We start from the raw sequence: 15,197 nt of genomic DNA, 5'->3' as shown, positions 1-15,197 counted from the left end.
GTTATCAAATAATGGATGGAGAATGTGCTGGGTTTGGCTGGGATAGAGTTAATTTTCTTCATAGTAGCTAGTATGGGGCTCTGGTTTGGATTTGTGCTGAAAACAGTGTTGATAACGCAAGGATGTTTTTGTTATTAGTGAGCAGCACTCACAAAGCATCAAGGCCTTTTCTGCTTCTCACCCCACCCCACCAGTGAGGGGGCTAGGGGTGCACAAGATGTTGGGAGTGGACACATCCAGGACAGCTGACCCCAACCAACTAAAGGGATACTGAGCATCATGCTCACATATAAAGCTGGGGGAAGAAGAAGGACGTGGAGGATGTTTGGAATGATGGTGTTTGTCTTCCCAAGTCACTGTTAACGCATGATGGAGTCCTGCTTTCCTGGAGATGACTGAACACCTGCCTGCCCATGGGAAGTGGTGAATGAATTCCTTGTTTTGCTTTGCTTGTGTGTGTGGCTCTTGCTTTACCTACTAAACTATCTTTACCTAAATCCACAAATTTTCTCACTTTTATTCTTCTCATTCTCTCCCCCATCCCACCAGGCAAGTATGAGCAGGTGAGCAGCTGTGGGGGGCTTAGATGCTAGCTGGGATTAAACCATGACAGTCCTTTTTGGCATCCAACACAGGGCTCAAAAAGTTCAAGATAACATTTGGTTGGAATGTGCTAGACTGAGTGTACAGTTGTTATTGCTGTTTAGCTATTGACTGATGGCTATTAACTGACAGGTAATGTCCCAGACTTTGCACTATAGGTTTGAATTGGAGCTTACAAGTCAAGTCTCTTCTTCATTTGACTGTTTCATCCTGGATCTGGTTTAGATTGATTTCCAGCCTCTTTTTTTCCTCACTTTCTTCTTTTCCTTCCCAATTACCTTTGCCTTCCACTAAGCAGAACATCTATCACCCCCTTACTATTATGAACAACAAATGCAGAGTTGTTTCCTGGAGGTTGTTTCCTCCCAAGCTTTGTTCCTTTAGTTTTACTTGAGCTGGCTAATAATTTTGGACACAATGCTACTGCTATTCATTTTCATGCTTTGTGTCATTAGAAAAACTGTTTTATATTATTTTATATATAAAGAAAAAGCAAATAAACAGGAAGTAACCATAACTGACCTTTGCAGAGGCTTCCTCTGTCAATGGTTGTGAAGAGAGAGTCTATAAAACTTGTCACACGAGGCAGAATGTTTTCTTTGTGCATTGGTCTGTCCAAAGTAAATGGAAGAACTTTTATCCCTGTTACGCTGACACCAACACACATACGAAAGCTTTTTTTCCACATCTAAATTACAGGTAGTTGTATTAAATTACAGGTAGCTAACCTCAAGTTTGAAACCAGCAGCAAAATGTTTTTGCTATTTCTGATTCACGCTTTCAGTTGTAGCATTCATTGCCCCTTCTTTCAAACTATTCCTTTAATAATTATTGATAAAAACCACTGTCAAGAGAGGATAGTGCTTAAAATAGAAACTGAAATGTATCAAGAACAAATCTAAACACAGTACCCAACTTAGTGAGTAGGCAATCAATTCTGATATTCTATTCCTGTCTTTACTGTTGACTCATGGTATTTCCACATAGCATTTTTTTTGCCCTCTAATCCTGGTTTCCTTAATCTAGGGGTAGTAATTATTGTCCTTTTCTTAGTAAAGTGATTTCTTAAAGAAAGTGAACTAGACAGTACTACATAAATACATGACAACAGTACCATAAAATATCCCTTACCTAATATGTGGCAGTACAATCAAGGCAACCCAAGACTGTGAAAGGTCAGCGATGTCTTCCTTCTCTGGTAAATGGATTAAAGACAGTACATAATCCAACACCGGTACTTCTGCCTTTTCTCTTTGTCTTTTACCTGTTTGTTGCCTTGTATTAGAGCTAAAAATAAAACCAAACTTTTCAGTAATCCATCACTGCATACTAGAAATTGTTCCTTTTCCTCCTATGATATTCAAAATTAAGTTTGCTACCTCTAGCAAAAAGGACCTGGACAACCCAAGGGATTTTTTCTTTTCTCTACAGCACAAAATAACATCTAGTTATGCTGAAGAGCAAAAAACATGGCCCACAAGAAATATCAGGTCTTTATTTCAAGTTCAAATAATATTTCTAGAAGAAAAGACACTAGTTCTCAGTTGGACACCCTCACAGCTAGGGTCCTAGGACTCTAGGAGCACCTGAGAGTCATCTCTATCATGACTGCTGTTAATAAACCACAATTAAATTGCCATAGGTGGATGACAGAAAACAACCAGTGAAGTATAAGTTTTGGGACTTAAAAGGAACCACAAGCTGAGCCCAAATCAACAAGCCTATGTGCAGGCAAATAGGGCTGACACCATACTGGAACATATGAACAGTACTTCACAAACAGCAATCTTTCCATTCCACCCAGTGCTTGCAAGATCACAGAAAGCTGTATAGGCTTCACCCTTCAAGAAATACAGAAGCTAATAAAAAGCCAACATCAAGAATCATTAGAGGTTTAAGAAGCAAAACTTATGAGATAAACCTCAAGGAATTAGGATTGTTGGTCCAGGGAAAGAAGATCTCAGACATTTCTAATGAACAAAGCCTGCTATTTGTAATTGCATGCAAAGAGTAAGAAATATTCTGCTCTTTATGTTCCCTGCAGATAAGCAGTAAGGGATTTAAAGTGCAGTAAAGGAGGTTTAATTCATGCACTGAGGACTAGGAAAAAACAACAACAAAAAACTCCCAAAATAAATCAAAAAACACCTGTGTAGCCATTAAGTACTGGCACAGACTGCCAGAGGCAGCTTGGGAATCTCCAGAATTGGAGTATTTAATAACTATTTGGTCAGACATCTTTCAGGACCGGTTTAGGACATGCAAATTCCATCCTGGGTAGAAGATGGGGTATGCAACTCTTGAGATGTCTCCCAGCCCTAACTTCTACCACTGACATTGCAAGAGCACAGAAAAAGTCCAGGTAGGACCAAGGTTCTCTCAGCTATGTACTCCATACCACTGAAAAAACAGAGAGATCAACAGACAAAAGAACATATGGTAAGAAAACCAAATTTAATCATTTTGACTCAACCTTTTCTTCTCTAAACCCCAGTACCTCTAAACCCCAACACAGAGTGGGTTGCTTTTAGGAAAGATAAAATCTTACATAAAAGGTAATACAAGTCAAAAGTTTTGAATTCTCTGAGTCAGAACTACAAGAAAAATCACTATCGGTAGATTAGCAACAGTCATTCTGTGCTTCAGCATTTACCCCAAAGAGGCTCCAGGGGAAAGCAACCACTTTGCTGCAACAAAGCCAACTTTGCAACTAGAAGCAGTCAAGCTGTGCCAGCACAGTGCTGTATCTGGATTAATTACATGTCCTTTAGTATCCAGCTGTGCTCTATGGTAAGACTATAGTACTGCTGCTACAAAGCTCCTGGACAAGACATCTGCCTACAGGGAAGAAAGATGGGGCACAGGCAGGAGGCTAGGAATGATGAGAACCTGAACTGCAGCACTCACTACAAAGATTACCTGCCTAAGGATGCAGCATGCATGTTAGTGTAACAAATTCCCATCATACATGTACCACAACACTCTTTTTATAATAGTGATATCCTTTCCAGAGCAGCACCTTTTCTCAAACAATCTCAAAAAGTAAAAGGGGATCCTACTGCCTCACTTGGTTTGCAAATCTGACAGCAACACTGCTGTTCACACAACTCCAGCAAACACTGGAGGGCAACTTCTACATAGCTCTGCACTGCCTTTAGGCCTACAGTCATGCAGACACATCTAGTGTCTGCTAAACTTGAGAAGTCTCACCTGACAGATGATTCAGTGAAAATGAGAGGATACTTTTCAAATGCCATTGAACCGATAGTAGGAGGCTCTGCTTTCACCAAAATGAGTTTAGCCAGAATTGCCACAGCCTCATCCTTTGTAAAGGTATCTGTGCCAGAGAAGCAATGTTCAATGTATTCTAGAAAGCGTGGGAGAAAATGCTGAAGGGACAAAAAAAAAAAGGGTCAAAAGTCAAGGACTGGCAAGTTTCTCTAACCATCAACAAACCCACAAAAAAACCCACGTGATACCAGCCACACAGAATCCAAATGCTCACAAGTGAACCAGCAAAGCATTAAACTTATCAGTCCTGGTTCCCCTAGACACCAGCACACAGACATTGTCTTATCCCAGCAGGGACAGTGGTTTAACAAAAAAACTCAGTTTGCCCCAAATCGAGTCTCATTAGGACATTCCAGATACCCGACCTTGGCTTTCACCTCCCACTCCATTTAATTAATTTGATTCCTCACAGATCACCAGTTAGAGGTCCAACCTATCAGACATCCCTTACTCATTTTCAGTTAGCTTCTCCAGAACTACTTCTCTTCCTCTCATCCATAACATGCCCATCCTTTTAATTCTCAACAGAGAGGCTTATTTTTGTGAACAGATACCTATCACCTTCTCCATCTCTGAGAACCCTTACAAAACTTTTAACACAATAGCATAAGTAGCCTCTTTTGTTCTTATCAGATCATGCCAGAAGTTTAAATAAACATCGTGTCAATACACAGCAATCCTTCAGCATACAGGGCAGGTAAACATACTATGGATTCCCAGTTGTTCCCTTTGGCAACAAAAGTAAACATAATGCACAAATGCTTCCACCTACCCTCTCAAATTGCTTCACTGTGAACATTGCTTCAGAAAAGTCCAAAAGAAAGCGCCGTTCAAATCCACTTGCAAATACCTGCAAGATGCAAATGAAAGGTTGACAGGAAGAGATTTACAAGAGACATTTCATAGTCAACTCTCCACTATCCATGGGACTTTTTTTCCTGGTATATGTATCAATCATGCTTTGAACTCTGAGACTCCCAGCCTGGCTCTCTTGCTAGTTCTGGCACATAGAGCAATACCGTTACCAAGTGACAATTCAGGTACAGGAATGCACAGTCCTTTTTAACAAACCCTGCTGACATAACCCTTTTTGACAAATGCTGTTGGATCCAACTGTCTCTGTGCAAAGACAGCTGAGCTATCTCTTTAAAGTCATGTGGAAAATATAAGTTCAAAGTTCTAGGACTGCAGCACAGACACCAACTGTCAGGAAAATTTATTTCAACTCCGCATTTCTTTTGTGTAGCAGGTTGCAGGAAGTTTACAACCTCATGGGCAGAGCCAACCTCTTTGTTTGTGGAGGATCCAAGATAGGAACAGTCCTTTGAGATACCCAGGATCAGTGCCCCTCAATGCCAAGATGTGCAACGTAAAATACACATACAGATCTCTCTTTCCCAGATCCTTCAGAAGACAAGGACAGCTTTAAGCCTCCTCCAGTTTAAAAGAAGCTCACACAAATATTCTCAAATGTTTGAAGGACATCTCCAGAGCAAAACTGGCCTCCTGCCACAGGCAGAACTGACCTTACTTCAACACAAGTAAACACTGAAGACCAGATGAAATTTAATCTTTTTTAAACAATTGCAAAAGCTTTGCTTTGCCACTGTAAATTGCATGGCACTTTTCTTTCAAGTGTTTTTTTTTTTTCTACACATACACTTCAACTACGGTCCACACTGTTAATTGCAAAATCATAATGTAGTGTAAAAGGAAAACTAAAGAATCAGACTCCATAGTAGCATCTCCTATTAATCTCTGTAGCATTGCATTTGATAGGAATGTACACAGCTGATCCTGTCAATGCTTCAGGAGCAAAGGTAGTACTGAAATATGCTTACTCCTCTGCTTTCTAAACCAAAACTGCACTTGTAGGAACCCTGTTCACAAGGCTAACCCATGGTCATTAAATGCTTGTAAACTTAACGAAAAACATACCTTTTTCAGTAAGTTTGACTGACTGGTCTGCTTTATTACCTTAGGCAGGACATGTCCCTTCCCTGTTCTCCCTCCTTTCTCTACAGAGGCTGTAGGTATTTGAATCAGAACCTGGTTTTCATTGTAATGATGTCTGCCATGGTGGCATTGCTATACTGATGACCTGTGCAAGACAGTCAAGGAGTCCCAAGACCTCACCAGACATTATTTAAGGCATTGGGCAGCTTCTCCCTTATCTCTGCAAAAGGCTAAAGGGAACCTTACAGTATATTTCCCAGCCTGAAATGGAATGTCCAGAAATCAGCCTGTTCTAGGGAACTTGAACTCTGGGATTTCTGGCATAAGCAGCAATCCTTGTTACCTTCTCAATAGCTTCCTTCATTAATGAATCAGGCAACAAAACATTCTCAGCCAGCAGGAATGTAGAAATGGTGTTCAGCAGTGTCTTGCAGCAAGATGATGAGAGATATGGTGTTTGTAACATTTTTATTAATGCCTGAAATGAAAGAGAGAGAACTGATATTCATCCATGAAGACAATGACTAGCTGGTCTGAATGATCCAGACAGTCCCTGGAGCAGGAGGGCACAGTGATCTAAACTTCAGCCCACAGAAACAAATCCTAATAGTCCGGTTGAAGCTTGAACGCACTAAACCTATCCTAGTGGGGTCAAATTTATGTGAATCTGGCAGAACTGCTTTACCACTGATATGGGGATCTAGGTCTCCACAGTGGCAGGAACAGGTCTCTAGAAACAGCAGCAAACTTTCCCCCTTGCTCATTTAAAGGAGGGCTAGACTAGCATTGCAATAGAGAGGTAAAATCTCACAGGACTGGAGAGGCAGCAATACTCAAAATAAATATCTCTGTTCACTCAACTCAAATCCTAAGCCCAAAGATGCACCAGAAATATGTACGGGTGCTTCAGCTTACCACACCTCTTTCATATTCAACTCTGACACATCAAAGTGATGGTCTGACCTACCCGACAGACATCTTCAGGCAGTGAAATTTTGGATCCATTCGCATGTTCCACGAGGATCAGATAAGCTTGCAGAATCCTTTCCATCTGCTCTGAAGCCACACAGAAGTTGGCCTTAGTTATTTTCCTCTGCAAGTCTAAGAGTGACTCCTGTTTAAATAAAATAGGAAAGTGAAATATTTAAGATAAATATCAGACTCTGTTTCACTTACTGCTACTTGAAGCACATTCTAAAGAATCAGCATCTCAGTTGCCCAACAAACTTCTGTTGGCTCTCTCACACATGGTCAACAAATTGAACCTCATAGGAACACTGTGTGATTTCCCTTATGCAAAAACACATCCTAGATTCCTTGGACAGAAAACACAAGTATCTCCTAAAGTGAGGGTCTCCAAAAAGGCCAACATTTGACATATAAAATAGGAAAAAGGAATAGAAATATTCAGCTCCAGACCCACAACAGTACGGAAACACCCAGCTTTCACTGGAATTATCAAAACTTAGGTCCTCTTACACTTTATGCATCATTATGCTAATGTGCATACTGGGAGGTTTCTCATATCATGTACATTACACAGCCAATGGAATTGCCTATTTCCTATTACCTACTGTCCCTTTCTGTCCAAAGGACATAAACTATCTTTGATCTTATAAACTTGAACCCATTGACAGCTATCACAGACTACATGAAAAATTTCCCTCTAAGCAAGGTATCACCACACACCTACCAGTTCCCAGGGTAAAAAAAAAAACAAGCCTAATTGAAAATAAAAGGAATTATGTCACAAATTTCCAAGATTTCATCACAACTGCAGATGCTGAGTCAATGAGATCTCAGAGACACAAAACATCCAGTGGCAAACAAATCCGTAGCTAATGACAGTCAGGCAATAACTGCTATCATACTGGCTGGGGTAGGAGGAACAGGATGGGATTTTCTAGGAAACTGGTTAGTCACAGGGAGGAAGTTCCAAGAAGGAACAAACAGCACTATTTACCCCTGTCAGAAGGACTACCCTAAAACTTGTGTACCATTTTCTTCAGTTTCCCATTTCACCCTTCTGAGGAGCACAGCTGACACAGACTATGTTGTCAGTTGCAAGAGGTTTTAATCTCCCTCAATCCCAGATGTGAGAAAACTTTTAAATGTTGGTCAGGTAAGTAAAACACACCTGCCAGGCCCTTGCTGATTATTCTACATCACCCTGACTCAAGACAGAACAGCCCACAGCACTCAGCTGTGCTCCCTCAAACCACAGGCTGTAACCCTCAAGCAACAACACCGGAACACCCAGACTGAAAACACACTGATTTTCAGTGCTTGGCTACAAGGTTCAAACTTTGATCTTCAGGTTCAGCCCAAGTCTTTGCTGTAAAAAGATCTGCAGGGCAAAAAGCTTCTCCTTTGCTGTCACAAAGTGGGTTTGAACGACCAATATACCTAGTTCAGAAATATTAAACGTGCACTAGCATTCCCAACCCAGCAAGGGCTCTGTGATATGTGCCAAGGCAGATCCTACAAACCACCCTTGCCCAGCCATGGGACTAAGCTCCAAGTCTCACACACAGTAGTTCCTTTCTCACTCACAAAACAGCCAGCAGGGTTACTGGAATTTAGAGAAGAAGGGAGGGATTTTTCCCATGCACATGACACTGTATTTAATATTTCCAAAGCAAAAAGAAAAACAGTTCTGGTCCCATAAAACACAAACACTCTCTTGGTAAGCACACGTTTTTTTGTCAGTCACTCATGAATAAAAAAATAATAAGAAAAATAATCAATGTACCTCCAGGCATTTGAAGACAATGTTAAAATGTTCCTTATGGATATGCATTACAGCTGACCTGATCATCTGCTCGAAGGCTTCTCCAACAGCTACCCATGGTAGTTCAATTTCTTCTTCTGTAATAGGCCCCAGTTTCAACAGAATTAACTTCACAGCCTGCACAGGAAAGAAGCACATCATGTCCTTATACTTAGGAAATAAATCTAGCAATCCTAAAATTCGTTAGTGCAATATATTGCTAAAATATTCCAGGGATCTCAATTCTTTCTAGAATGAGTACAGAGAAAAAAAAAGGCTACCACTTAAAATCTGAAATGTCAGCAAGCAGTACAATTTTAACATATAAGAATATAGCATAGGAATTATTAAAACCAACCTTCCTATCTCAAAAAATATTCTTACAAGGCTTTCAGATCCTACCAAGTAATAAACAACAAGGATTCACTGAGGTGAACAAGACAAATACTCAGTGGTTTCAGTGAGCACTGCCTAAGGCTCCATTACAGCAACAGTTAAACCAGCAATCTTGTCTTGTCTTTACCGTCTCTGCACAGGAGTGGAACATGTTTCGAACACCCTTGCACATCTCAAAAAGCAGCTGTCCTACACCTTCCACCTTTTCGGGGTGCTCTCCCAGGTCACGGAGCATTAAGTTGAAGAGTGCATTTTTATCAGAAACCTACAAAACACAAGGAGAAAAAAGGCTATCTTCTATTCAGAGCTACCAGACGGATAGAGGCATTTAAATGACTCCACAGGACCATGTTATTCTCCTAGTCCTGCCTTCCCACAACAGCTCAGACTCATTATTTTCTAAAGAAAAACCAACAACTGCCGCTCCCTTTCCTTACTCCATGAAAGGCTGCTGTGTGATCTTGATTGATTTGCCTGGGAACATTACATACTCTGATCTTCAGGAGTGTAAAAAGGTTTTCACAACCATTTCAGTTCTACAAAGGCCTTAAAGCATTTGTGGAAAAGCCAGTGAGCAAATGTACATTTACAAATTAAAGCCTCCCTTTTAGAAGACCACCTTACTATTTCTAGTCATTTTAGATAAACCAACCACAGACACTTAGTTTAACAGCTCTTGAAACAGAGAGTGCTAAGGCTTCTATTTGCCACTTCTGATATGGAGTGCATTACATTCACAGCAAAATACTCACTAAAAATGACAACCTAGGACATGCTGCATGGCAGTTCAGGCCTTGCTAACCATTCTTTGGAGAAAACCTAGTATTACAAAATCCAATTATTACAAAAACCTAATATTACAAAATCCCAAAGCCACCGTAGAATGGAGATAGCATCAAAGTACAAACACCTCACTTACCTTTCTCATTAGAAAGACAAAACTTTCAGCAGCAAAGTTTCTGATGTGGAGTTTGTGGTGAGCCAGCAGAGTGCTGTACAGGCTACAAAGACACAAAATAATCCACTGTCTTAATGGCAATGCAAGAATTGCCATCAACTGGCAATTAAAAAATTATTTTCAGTTTACATTAGCACTTTTTTTTATAAAAACTAAGAACCTGTCCTCCTAGAGAGGGCAGATACCCTCCTCACCTAGATTCCTTCCCACTCCCTCTGGATAAAGGAGTTTTGTAAAGAAGGTGAAATGACTGCCAGGCAAATCAGCTGCAATCAGAAATATCTCTAAAATATCTGGATCCACACAGATTGAACTGCAGCATCAAGATTTTCAAAATACATGTTTAGCCGCATTTGTATTTCAGTTGAGCCAAAAGGCTCTCCTGTGCACTTAAAAGTTTTGAAAGATTCAATTTGCAGAGGTGATAAATATTTGCAGTTTGCTGGTAAGTATCAGTAACTGTTGTAGGTGGCCCATCATGTGTTCAGTGCAGAGGGAGTGGTGCCTCAGACTCACAAGTCAAGCAGATAAGCAGGTGTTTTTCTCAATATTCTCAACAGCTTTTACTGGGTTGGGGAGGAAATCTGTAACATCTTTTTTGCTCCAAACTGAAATTAGGAGGAAGCAACATGGCCCCACTGTTTATGACAAAAAGAAGAGCCCTGCTAAAACAGCAATGTAAGACCGAACAAGCAGTCATACTAGGTCAGGTCACAGGCCTATGCAGCTCAGTACTCACTCTACAGCAGCAGACAGACGGAGATGCCCGGAAAAGGTTTAAAAACACAGCAAACACAAATAAAATCAGACTTCAACCGCCTGCAGCTAAGGAACTCTCCAAGCCCAGAAGTGACTCCTATGCATTAACTCCCTGCAGCTTGGCCAGTTTCTCTCTGAGAAAAGCTGGGAAAGTGTGCTAATAAGTATACTGAAGCATTAAGCACACCTATTTGTGTGGCATTTACATTTCTACAGCGTCTAAGAACTGGTGATCAAGACAGACATTGGACATGGTTTTTACCTGTATATGTTATCTATGTCCTTCACCATCAACCTCCACAAGTATTTGTAGAGATAGGAAAGAGAGGTAAAAGCCCATTCCAGCAGCTCTGTGTCCTGTGTATCCAGTAACTTGGTGATGGCCAGGAAAAAGTCACGGAAGTGAGGATAGAAGTCAGCCTGAAGATCTCGAGCCAGCTGCACCACTAGACTGTGTTTCAGAAAATACAGCAATGTTAGTGCATTTCAAAAACAAACCAATAAAAACCTAGTCCAACATTGCATAATCCAGCACAGTCTCTTTGGAAAGAAAGACAGCATCATTTTTACTTCTCACTTTTTTAAAAATATCACCTATTAGGCAGCTGTGGGTGGTAAGAGTTTTAAGATTTTCAAAAAATCAAGCAGATAGCAGTAAACAAGAGATCATAAATTATTAACATCAAACACAGCACATTAATATTCTGTCTGACACTCAGTAAGCACTCCCACTAATTTATTTGCCTTGTATTAGCTATATTTTTTTGACTTAAAACCATAAAGCTCTACCAAGGAAATATAATCACCTTGGGCATCTCATTGCTATATTTTCCACTGTTACAATAAAGAAAAAGAACACTTAAAAGAGAATTTAGGATCACTTGAAGGATTCTGACTGGTTTTTATGACCACAATACTTACTTTAACAGGGGTTGGTAAGCAAGACTGCCTTCAACTTGCAAATGTGTCTTCAAACTCTGCACAATGGCACTCTGGTAATAGACCAGTTGGTGGAAGGACTGGCACTTGTTGGCCACTTCATTGTAGAATTGCACTGTTCAAAGCACAAAACAGAAACCCTGAAAACTCATCCAGTTCCTGGTAAACATGTATGGTGTTAAAGAATGATAGTGCTCCAGAGACCAGTCCAAAAAACAGTCAATAATCTCCCATTGGGCTCTGGATGATGAAGAAACATGTTTTAACAATTTAAGAAAAGCAGGAAACGTGAACAAAAATGACATACCAAAATGCTGAGTGAGGTTCAGTTCCTTCCATTTCCGTAGTCCTTCGAAAAAGTAGGTTTCAACCTCCTGTCAAAACAAACATGAAGAACAGCTATCAACATTAATGAATGTATCCTGCAAAAATGAGAGGTTCAAATGAAGATAACATTTTAAGACTATTCCAAAAAATCTTGATGACTTCATTTCAACAGGTGTTATGGAATTTCCCTGAAAATAAGACTTTCTTTCTGTATTCAAAACACATTTAAAAATATTTTCTAATGACAGGACTTGTTTATACAATTGGTTTTAATACCTCTGTTGATTGGCCTTGATAATCTAAGATGCTGAGTCATAGTCCACCCAGTACAATGCTTTGGGATTTCTTTTGGCATCCCCACAGGTATTGAGTGGGAAGTTCAGATGAACAATTCAGCAGACAAGGAGGTAATAACCCACCAAGCACTACAATCAAAATGATGATCTATATAACACATATAAATGACCCTTATGATCCATAAAGACACATGCTCATGCTTTATACACATGCTGCCAGTAGTGTGTCACTCTGTTCACCCAAGTAAAAAGGGATAGGACATGAGGAAATGACTTAAAATTGTACTAGAATCACAGAATATAGTGAGTTGGAAGGGATCCATCAGGATCACAGAGTCCAAGCCTTAGCTCTACACAGGACACTCCAAGGATTACGCCATGTGCCTGAAAGCATTGTCCAAACACTTCTGTCAGGCTTGGTGCTGTGATCACTTCTCTGGGGAGCCTCAAACACCCTTTGGGTGAAAGGAGGTTTATCATGGATATTAGGAAAAATTTCTTCACTGAACATTGAACTGGGCTGCTTGGAGAAGTGGTTGAGTCACCATCTCCAGAAATATTTAAACGTGACATGGCACTCAGGGACATGGTTTATGGGCAAATTTGGCACTGTTAGGTTAATGGTTGGACTCAATGATCTTTGACGTCTTTTCCAACTTATGATTTTCAAACTTATGATTCTATTGCAACTACTCAGCACCTGCAACTTTTTGCAGGTCAGGACCTAGGATTGCTGAGTGACCCAGCAGCATCTTTCATGTTCAGTAACACCCAAAGGCCCGCCAGCCACACGGAAGCCATCAGGGTGGTACTGTCAAAGGGCCTCTATGGCAATACAGAAAAGCAGGTAAAAAAGTAAAAGGGAACAAAGCATGAAATGAGGCTCCAGGAAAGGCAACTCCTGCAGAAGCTTCTTTCCAATTTCCTCCTGGCTAAATTTGTTAAGTGACTCTTTCACGGAGTGTATCTACTCGCAATGTGATTTCAGAAAATTACTGCAATTGCTGCTCTTACCTCAGCATAACTTCCAGTTCTGTCAATACGGTGAATAATATCAATGTTAATATTGCTTAATCGCTCCGAAAAGGTAAGAAACTGTAAAACAAAAAGACATATATGTGTCTTGCTCACTTCTGAGACCAGTTCTTCTAAATCCCTCCTAATAGGACACCTGATAGCACACACACTGCAAACAGAAACCCCGTTTCTAAAGACAGACTATCAGATAATACCGTCAATATCAGTATTACCTTAAGATTAAGGCAAAACATGCTTAAAACGCCCAAGAGCAGGACTGACCCTCTCGTCCCATGCTCTGCAAAACCGAGGCTCACAGACCACGCGTCTGCCCAACACAGTGAAAAAGATGCAGAGAAATCTACCCGGATTTCAAGAAACTGCCCAGGTCTCAGCCTTCCTGAAACAACGCCTTAGTTAATAAACTTATTGCGTATTATTTTTTTATTAAATTATGTCACTTTTCTACATTTGGGCCGTGGTGCGCCAGCTGCCTGACAGGGACGGTGACTCGGCTGACGGAGGTGCCGGGTGAGGGGCAGAAGCCGCACTCCGGCCTGGCTGTCGCAGCCGGACCGTCACAGTGTTGGCCTCGGGGAGGGGTTACCCGACTCGGCGGCTCCATGCCGCCCGCCCTCACGCCTCCTGCCCCGGCATCGCTTCGGCAGCCGGGCACAACTGAACTAACGCCGACGGCTGAAACCCAAGGTCCCTTCCCCCGGCCACCAGCCGCGTCCGGGCGGGCGCTCACCCGGTGCGTGTTCCCCGACTTGTGGGCTGAGGGCTTGCTCTTCATGGCGGCGGTGGCGAGCGGGCCCCAGCGTGGAGCGGCGCGGCACCACACACCGATGGCCGCACGTGCGGACCTACACGCGGGGCGCCGCCATTCCCGCCGCGGGCTGCCGGGAGCGGGGGCGGGCCCGCCGGCGGAAGGGGCGGGCGGCGGCGGCCGGGGCCGGGCGGTGGGCGTAAAGAGAGAGCGCTCAAGCACCTAGGGCAGAGTGTGGAGGGGTGTCTGTCCCCGTCTTACCTTGGCGGTGAGCGGCGGTGCCTCGAGGATTTTGGGCAGAGCAGCTGCGTTCCTGTGTAGGGCGGAGGGCTGTGGCACCCCGGTACCGAGCGAGGCCCCAGCCGTGCCCGAAGAGGACAGATCGGCGCGTGGTGAAAGCGTTCTGTGGGAGAGCGCAGCCCTGAGCACAGCGTCGATGGCTCAGCACGAAACGGCCTCTGCTCAGCTCCCTGGTCTTAGTGCAGACTTTTGTCCGGATCCCTAAAATAAATAAATAAATAAATAAATAAAGCTCATTGCAGACAAAGTACATGCAAATCAAACCCTTGCAGAGGAGCCGATGATTATGGATTGGTCATCACTCGCTGCAATACCAGGGCCTGTGAGAGCTTCTGCCTGCAGCTGAAGTGGAAGGTGAAGAATGTGTATTGATGAGATGGGAGATGAACTAAACGTCAGAAGAAGCTTTGGTTTGGGCAGGTGAAGTGCAAACAGCTCAGAGCCATGCAACCACTTTGAGTTAAAGCTTACACAGCTTGGGAATTTATCCTGCCCTAGGCTGCCTGCTCTGCCTGTTACAGGCAGCTCAAGGCCATTTTCAGAAACCAGGCGTGCAGGTTATTCAGACAAAAAGACACAGGATTGGATTTGAGGACAGCTGAAGTTCACTATTAGGAGCACATAGGGATCCCCAACTTTGAGCAGACCCACCAGGTTAAACACTGCCAGGTGCATCCAGCTGCCCACAGGCAGGTAATAGCCATTAACATGATAGCCATCTAGACAGGCAGGAGAACATGCTTGCTTCAGCACCTGTGACTTCTGGCATTTGCACTTAAGTGAGAAGAGAATTCCTAATTTAGACACTGGAGTTTG

General features: G+C 42.2%; 1 protein-coding gene across 1 annotated transcript in view; it reads right to left on the bottom strand.

Annotated features, from left to right (window-relative positions):
• UTP20 (UTP20 small subunit processome component) overlaps nucleotides 1-14,167 on the bottom strand; it is a 61,424-nt gene extending 47,257 nt beyond the window's left edge. Inside the window, exons 1-14 of the mRNA XM_032689616.1 lie at nucleotides 14,064-14,167; nucleotides 13,310-13,390; nucleotides 11,980-12,046; nucleotides 11,655-11,787; nucleotides 10,996-11,184; nucleotides 9,936-10,017; nucleotides 9,144-9,281; nucleotides 8,603-8,758; nucleotides 6,818-6,964; nucleotides 6,194-6,328; nucleotides 4,667-4,744; nucleotides 3,814-3,992; nucleotides 1,735-1,890; nucleotides 1,126-1,214 (exon numbers count right to left, since the gene is read on the bottom strand). Coding sequence (XP_032545507.1) covers nucleotides 1,126-1,214; nucleotides 1,735-1,890; nucleotides 3,814-3,992; nucleotides 4,667-4,744; nucleotides 6,194-6,328; nucleotides 6,818-6,964; nucleotides 8,603-8,758; nucleotides 9,144-9,281; nucleotides 9,936-10,017; nucleotides 10,996-11,184; nucleotides 11,655-11,787; nucleotides 11,980-12,046; nucleotides 13,310-13,390; nucleotides 14,064-14,108 — 1,675 coding nt within the window. The 5' untranslated portion in view covers nucleotides 14,109-14,167. The remainder of the gene's footprint in view (nucleotides 1-1,125; nucleotides 1,215-1,734; nucleotides 1,891-3,813; nucleotides 3,993-4,666; nucleotides 4,745-6,193; nucleotides 6,329-6,817; nucleotides 6,965-8,602; nucleotides 8,759-9,143; nucleotides 9,282-9,935; nucleotides 10,018-10,995; nucleotides 11,185-11,654; nucleotides 11,788-11,979; nucleotides 12,047-13,309; nucleotides 13,391-14,063) is intronic.
• Between the last annotated feature and the right edge of the window lie 1,030 nt (nucleotides 14,168-15,197).

Source organism: Chiroxiphia lanceolata, chromosome 5, assembly GCF_009829145.1.
Source record: "Chiroxiphia lanceolata isolate bChiLan1 chromosome 5, bChiLan1.pri, whole genome shotgun sequence".
In the NCBI taxonomy this organism is placed as follows: domain Eukaryota; kingdom Metazoa; phylum Chordata; class Aves; order Passeriformes; family Pipridae; genus Chiroxiphia; species Chiroxiphia lanceolata.
Note: the sequence above shows the minus strand (reverse complement) of the source record. Positions and strands in the feature narration are given on the sequence as shown.